This window comes from Penaeus chinensis, chromosome 35, assembly GCF_019202785.1.
Source record: "Penaeus chinensis breed Huanghai No. 1 chromosome 35, ASM1920278v2, whole genome shotgun sequence".
In the NCBI taxonomy this organism is placed as follows: Eukaryota; Metazoa; Arthropoda; class Malacostraca; order Decapoda; family Penaeidae; genus Penaeus; species Penaeus chinensis.
This window is the reverse complement of record NC_061853.1, coordinates 34,629,621-34,637,120: the sequence shown is the minus strand read 5'-3', so window position 1 is coordinate 34,637,120 and position 7,500 is coordinate 34,629,621. Positions and strand designations below refer to the sequence as shown.

The window sequence follows — 7,500 nt, the reverse complement described above, 5'->3', positions numbered from 1 at the left end:
AGATTTCTGCTTGCTGTGACTCCAAACTTTGCAAGTGTATATATTCAGAAGGAAGGACTCTACAAGCATTTGCAGGACTTGATGGCTGATAGTCTTGGATCTTTCAAAGACATTGTACCCCTCCAGGTAAGTTAGATGCCACCTGTAAAGAAACTCTACATATTGTCTCTTTCACTAGAGACTGATGGTTGGTTGCTTTGCAGATACCATCTTGCAAAGATGATGTGATTCTAGTGACGGGTTCAGGAACAACTGTAGTTATCTTTGTGTGGAACAATTTTGGTGGACTGTACTATAAGGTTAGTACAAACTATTTCGTATATAACGTGGCTGCTTTACTAGAGTATCATACAGTCTCTTAACCTTAAGGGTAACGATTAACCCTTGGAGCCCACTTTCTAGGCCAATGAGACCACCATATCGGAGAACATCATTGGGTGGGAGCGAAGCTTTGGATCTGTGGAAGTTGCAACGACTGAAACTCCAACTGTAAGTTCTATCATTATATTAAGTAGCAAATAGGACGCTCTATTTCCAAGTTTAATTTTACCATTTCCTAACCTAGGTGCTAGTGCAATCTGCAGCAGGTGTAGCTGCAATAAAGGTAACCTCCAGCCTCCATGACATATTGGATAAAGAGGTACAAACCAGTCAGAAATTGCAACAGGCAAAGACCTACATAGAGGTAGGTTTGGCAGTAAAATGGGTGCATGCTATGAGGGGTGACCCTCTTGAACCCTATTAACTTGCTCTTTCCCCCTCAGAGCGAGTACACAAGACAGACTACAGTCATGTCCACAATGCAGAACAGAGTGGATAATGCTGTAGATGTACAAACTACAACCTTGTTATCTGGAGACTACATAATGAACAAGATTATTGTGGATGGGGTTAGTAACTTTTCTTATGGATTTAAGTGGTGCTCGCTTCTTCAAAAGCCCTTATTATGACTTCCACTTTCAGACCTTGGTAACCAACAACTTGGAAGCTGTTGATTTAACTTTTCCAAGCACAGACTTTGCTTCTGGTGTATCGTATGACGACTACAAAGCACGTCTTGCCAACATTGGTAGCTCGTTCACCTGGCTTGGTAATCTAAATACAACAATGATCCAATACTCTGCAACATTGGAGGGTAAGTAGATTAAAGATAAGTGTTTATGAAAACCCAAGCTTGTACATCAAAGCTATATGCATGAAATGTGTCTTCAGATGCAGTTAAGGTTTCTGGGGTTAACCAGAAGATAACTGGAATAAAGGAAGTTGTAAATGGCTTAACTGTAAGTAACCTTGCAACCACTGAGGTGTCTGTTCAGAAAGTGATGGATAAGAATGACCAAGAGTTCCCTCTAACTGAATATCTAGAAGGCTTAATAAGGTGGGTAAAAACTTCTTTTTTTTTTTCATTTTTTATACAAAATGAACGTGTTGAGGGAAGTCTAACCCTTTTTAAATAGTTTCAGTGATGCCCGCAAAATAACTGGAAAGAAGACCTTTTTAACTAGCCTTGATGTTACAAGCCTCTTGACTCCTTCCCTGGATGACATTCAAGTTAGTGACATTGCAACCACAACAGGACAATATAACATTATGGGTACTGTAAGCTTCCCCACACTGAATGCTGCTAACGTAATCCTCCCAGCCAATGGACTAGTTGGTGGTATTGATCTAACTAATGCAGTGTTGTTGAGTGGACCAGCCAATTTAGGTGAGTTTCTACCACTTCTCTGTAGAATGGAATCTCGTGTTTAAGAAGTTTTCTGAACTTATTGTTTTCTTATCTTCCAGGTTATGTTGTCTTCAACAAGAACTTGAGTGTAGTACAAGACTTGAATATAGGTAGTAATGAAATGGATGGAGTAGTAATTGACAACTTGTACAGGAATGCACTAACAAGAGCAGGTGGAGAAATAAAAGGACCACTTGCTTTCACTAATGATGTGACGGCAAAGTCCCTAACTGCTTCGTTGCTATCTGGTGTTAGTTCCTCCGACTTCTTGACCTTTACGGTTTTCAAGGATGAGGCTAGTCAGCTGACAGGCAGGATAAAGTTGCCAACACTTACAGCCAAAGCCTTGCAAGTTGATGGCAATGTCAATGGCAGGGCTTTCCCAGCTGACTTGCCCCTTAAGACTGATTCTGCTTTGAATCTGGGTACAAAAACATTCAATCATCTGACTTGTCAAGATCTTACAGTTGACAATGGTGTAACTGTTAATGGTGTTCAGTTTAACAAATTGGTTACACTTCACAGACCTCAAATAATTACTGGAAATATTAGTCTTTGCAGAATCTGTAAACATACTAGGAAGTCTAGAAGTTTCTACTGGTATTGTGAAAGGCATTGACTTCAATGAACTAAACAATAACTTGACGGCAATCCTGAACAGTCAGAATATATTTGACGTTATATTTAAAGAAACGGTATCTCTTCCTACTGTAATCTACAGTGGTACACTCAGAGGTCTGAACCTAGTTAGCCTTGCAGGGGATCTAATCTACACCTCGGATAGTTCTGCACTGCTAACTGGTCCCAAAACCTTTAATGCCGATCTTCAGACTTCTGATGCCATGTTCATGGCCACATTTAATGGTTTAAGTTTCGAAGAGTTTGTGACGACTAACGATGCTAAAACCATCTCTGGAGTAAAAACCTTCAATAAGCCAGTTACTTTCTTCTCGAGTCTTGATGTAACCGGTCTAGTTGATAGTGTGGACTTGAAGCAACTCTTTGATTCTGCCCTTTACTTGGACAAAGCAGGACAAGTGGTAACAGGAAAGAAGACCTTCACTGGTCCAGTGTCGGCTGGAGAACTCGACGTACAGGGCCAAGTATCTGGTGTAGACTTCAACAAGGTGCTGGCTAACAATGGTGACCAAACCTTCACTGTTCCCCAGAAGTTTGCAGCAGCCTCCTTTGGTGCTCTGGATACTAACCAAATAGACCTGTCTGATGGCTTCACAATTAATGGTATTGACATTTCTGTGCTCGACGGCGTCCGCATGAGCCGCAAGAACCCTACTCCCCACCAGGGTGTCCTAACTGTAAATGGAATGGTATCTGTTATTGGCTCATTTAATGCAGTAAACATTGATGGACATAATGTTGCACAGTTGAAGAACAACATTGTCACAGATGATGCAGACTCGACCATCTCGTCAGACCTGAGCTTTGGAATCCTAACTGTGAAAGGATCTGTAAGTACAGCTAACAAGGCTGGTGCTAATGGCAGGAATATAAGCAGAATCCACGAAAATGCAGTCCTCCTAGGAGGTAACAATGCCATGACCGGATCTGTGACCTGGGGTGACCTTGACCTGCAAGGTGATGTTGCAGTTGGAGGACTTGTCAATGGGAAGGATCTGCAAATGGTGCACAATGATGCAGTGTACAAAGATGCCAGCTCTGTCCAGATAACGGGTATGTAATGCACCTTGCTCGTTTAGCTATACAAACTGACTAAATTGTCTCAAATGCCTAGTCTACTACTTCCTAGTAAACTCTTATATTCCTTTCAGGCAAAAAAACCTTTGCAGAGTTTTCTGTTAAGGGAAATATCGACACAGCATCTACAAATGGAATTGACCTGGGTGCAAGACTACTAACACTAGACACAGACCAGGATGTTACAGCATCATACACGTTTTTCTCTCTGAATGCAGAAAAGAATCTTACTCTAGGTGGCACCTTTGATGCAGTAGACCTTGAAGCCTTGGACAGTATAGCTCTGAAACAAAGTTCGGATGAAACCAGTAAGTCTTATTTAGCAGTATTACTAATCATTTATAATTGATGAATCTTCATGGTAACGTCTTGCTTCCCCCTCAGATGACATCATCTTCGAAGGAGTACAAGCAGAAAATGTTCTACTTGAGAGTAATCTAAATACAGTGAATGTAAATGCTAGGTTAAATGATGCAGTTAGGCTCCAAGCACAAGACTTGGTAATCTCTGGTAAGAAGACTTTCCTTAAAGACACCACCTTCAAGGGTCTTGAAGTTAAAACCCTTAATGGCAAGGACTTGCCTGGCTACTTGAGCCATGCTGTAAGAAAGAATCTCCCCATTAATCTTGCATCAAATATTCAAGTAAATGGATTAGTGAGTGCACCATCAGTCACTGCAGGCTCTTTAATTATTGAGGTAAGTACTTGATATTAGATTGTACATAATACAAATATTGTAATACAAACGTTACACTAGGTTCCCGTTTTACTAATTGGAACTCGCAACTCCAGGGAACTGTGGATAATATAGATTACAAGACTCTAATGACCAGTGCTGTTCTACTGGATGACTCGAAGAGTCATGGGATAACTTTGGTAAGTGTTCTTGATGCCGTACTCTTAAGACTTTCTTTTTTTTTTTTTTTTTTTTTTTTCTTCCCCCCCCCTCTAACTATAATCTAATATATCGTCCCTTTTTTTTAGGCTTTCGCAAATGGCCTTTCTGTGAAAGGTGCCCTTGGAGCTACAACCCTTAACGGCTTTGACTTGTCAACACACTACCTCACCACAAATACTGTGCAGAATCTCTCCCCAGATGTGGAATTTGGAACCACTTCAACTGGTGGTATAGCCGTTGATGGACTAGTTAACACAAAGAAACTGCCGGATGAAGTTGCAAATACACTAAGTGTATGGACTTTTAATTTTTTTTTCTTCTAAAATGAGATGTAGACCTGTAAAAGTTACCACAAATTGAACCCAATTTATTACAGGTTAATGGTGGGCAGACTGTAACTGGTATGAAGAGCATAACTGGACTCGTTAAAGTGGTCAACAATTTAGAAGTGACTGGCAACACTAACAACATAAAGATGGCAACAGAGGCAATACATCTGTCTGAAGCGCCTACAGTCAATGGTATGGAGGCCCTGTCAAAACTTGCCATTAGTCTTCCTTAATGGTCTTGCTTCGGTACTAGCCACTAGGATGGCTTGGCCCTTTCTATGAAAGGGGTCGTGTAAACCCCCCAGTGCAGGACCGATTTTGTATCCTGTTTGAATTATTTCTTAACAGGTCGCCTCAAGTTCTCTAGTGGCTTGACCACTTCATCCCTGACTAGCAGCACCAGTGTGATAAGTGGCCTTGATATGAGTGATCTCTCCAGTAATGCATGGTATTACAATGAGAATGCTATAATTTCGGCAAGCATGATATTCGATTCTTCGGTTACTATGAAGGTATGGACCAGATTTCTTAAGGTTTTAGAATTGAGAATGCCGATTTAAATTTAACTGTTCTATTAATCCCCAGGACTCTTTAATGGTTACTGGCACCATTGATGAACTTGACATTGGACAAGTGTATAACGATGCAAAAACGGCATTGAACCAATATTCTGCTTACAACGAAGGAATTAAGGTAAGGGGTAAAGTTACCTTAAGGGTTAACAAAGATTAAGAGGCTGTTGCTCTTGATATAATGGCACAAGAGCTTTGTCTATAGAGCAAAATAATTTAAACTTAAATCTAGCCCATTAATGACCCTGAACTTGGTAGCCATAAGGCTAGTTTCCTGGTAAATTGCAACGTCCCAAAATTAGACTTTGACCTCTAATGCCTGGCTCATTTCAGAGTGAATATGCTGTAAAGTGCCCTCTCATCATGGAAGCCCACTCGGATACTGAGAAAGCCATATTTGATGCAGATTACTTCCGGCTTGTACAAGAACTGCATCTTGGTAAAATGCACCATGCCTCTACAACTTTCAGGGTATGGATTAGCGAGTCAAGACCAGAATAGGCATGCAACTCTAAATTTACTTGAATGCTACTTGACTTTGCCAATTAAATTTCCAGGCTTCAGACACAACTTACGTTGTCATAAGCTGGGAGGATGAGTGCAGCTCGACAATGTACAGGTTTGACGAGTCTTCAGGACTACTTGTCGGAGTCCAAACGCTTGTAGGGTCGGGATATGGTAGAGACTGGTTAGCAGTTGAGCAAGCTGATGAGGTATGTAATCCTTTTTTAAAATCCTTGATCTGCTTCATAGTATTTGCCTTTTTTATTTTTTTTTATCTTGCACTCTTGCAGATCTACTTGGTGATGGCTGCAACAAGTGAAGGGAATAACTGCACTACACAAAACAGTGTAGTCTGGAAAATGTCTAATGGTGCACTATCGGTGAGCATACCTTCAATGTTTGAAGTAAATATCAATGTGGGATGAGCTTTAATCTAAAGCTCTTAATTAATTTCAGGTATACCAAGATCTGCTTCCTGGTACTTCCCTTGCTTCAAGCAATGGTATTCTATATGTAACTGCTAAAGATGCAACCCATGCATATAGCTTTGATACTAGCACTTTGCTCTTCACACTTATTAGTACAGATAATGCTGAAATGGGTAAGTTTTTAAGTCTTGCAAATTGATTTGACAAATATGCAAGTACTAAGGTAAAATGCTAAAAGGGTGGCACTTTTTAGATTCTGCATTGCTATCTAAAACTGGACACTTTGTGACTGCAATGAAGAAGCAGGACCAATTGGTCATAATGGTTGAAGGAAATGAAGTCTCCCCCTTAAAAGCGAAAATTGATGACCTGGTGCTGTTTGAACAATATGGCAAAATATTCCTACTGGCAGCAGTAACCAGGAACCCTCTCCCAGGACTAGAACATCACCTGGAGGTTTGTAGGGGTAACTTAAACTTTTAAAACTTGGCAAGTATATCTACTCGTATATCTACTCGTATGTAACCTTGTCTTCTACAGCTATACAGCTTGGATCCACATGCAATGACTCTGAATTGGTTGGATTCAAAACCCCTGTATGAAGCTGCCACAATAACTTCCTTCTACAGTGGAAATGCAATTAAGGGAAAAACCCTGGCAATAGTTATGCAAGAAAGCCACTGCCCAACTGTTTATTCAGTACTTGGTAAGGTTCTTGTGCATGGGATATCTTAAGACTTTGTATGTAAATTAAACCTAATCTTGCCTTAAACTATAATCTTGCCTTAATTTCAGGCTCCGAGTTGACGTTCTTCTCGGATCTCTCTACTCCCAAAATAACTTGGGCTCGGCATCTCACTGTGCCCAACAAGATTTTCCCAGAGATCAAAGATCACTACCTGCTGATAGGCAAAGACTCCTCTACTAAGCTTCTGTACCTTGAAATGAATGGCTTGACACATGAAGCCTCAGACCACACATGTCAAGTGGAAGTCTTCAAATATCCAGAGTTAATACCACAAGTGTAACTAAATTTTAAAATTTTATTAAACGGTTTAACTAAAAAAAATTGTTCATCCTACCTATAAAGTTCCATTTTGGAGGGGGAAGAAAATGAAGAATTGGTTACTGAATGAGTGGGTCTCCCCATGCATCCTGACTATACTCCTTGGCAACTGCAGGACATTGCCAGTTCAGACTTGACCTTTTTACTAATTAGTATACACCTCAAACTGCTCTAACTAGGTAGCAACGTGGTCTAAAGTAGACCTACACAAATATTCACTTACCACACCCAAACCAGGACTACTCTGAACCCAGTGT

At 40.5% G+C, this 7,500-nt stretch overlaps 2 protein-coding genes across 2 annotated transcripts in view; both read left to right on the top strand.

The window, feature by feature from the left end:
• The window catches only part of LOC125044379, a 4,607-nt gene extending 2,244 nt beyond the window's left edge, over positions 1–2,363 (top strand). The window contains exons 10-18 of the mRNA XM_047641015.1: positions 1–126; positions 204–299; positions 403–489; positions 566–685; positions 765–890; positions 964–1,135; positions 1,213–1,378; positions 1,458–1,708; positions 1,789–2,363. The exon at positions 1–126 is cut by the window's left edge and continues 96 nt beyond it. Of these exons, the coding sequence (XP_047496971.1) occupies positions 1–126; positions 204–299; positions 403–489; positions 566–685; positions 765–890; positions 964–1,135; positions 1,213–1,378; positions 1,458–1,708; positions 1,789–2,348 (1,704 nt within the window). The 3' untranslated portion in view covers positions 2,349–2,363. The remainder of the gene's footprint in view (positions 127–203; positions 300–402; positions 490–565; positions 686–764; positions 891–963; positions 1,136–1,212; positions 1,379–1,457; positions 1,709–1,788) is intronic.
• On the top strand, positions 2,363–7,246 carry LOC125044378. The gene is made up of 15 exons (XM_047641014.1): positions 2,363–3,421; positions 3,520–3,753; positions 3,830–4,143; positions 4,239–4,322; positions 4,431–4,637; positions 4,721–4,865; positions 5,022–5,185; positions 5,259–5,366; positions 5,579–5,716; positions 5,803–5,958; positions 6,040–6,129; positions 6,206–6,350; positions 6,431–6,633; positions 6,718–6,883; positions 6,973–7,246. Exons 1-15 carry the CDS (start codon positions 2,572–2,574, stop codon positions 7,203–7,205), a joined length of 3,237 nt encoding a protein of 1,078 aa, XP_047496970.1. The 5' UTR covers positions 2,363–2,571; the 3' UTR covers positions 7,206–7,246.
• Positions 7,247–7,500: the final 254 nt, after the last annotated feature.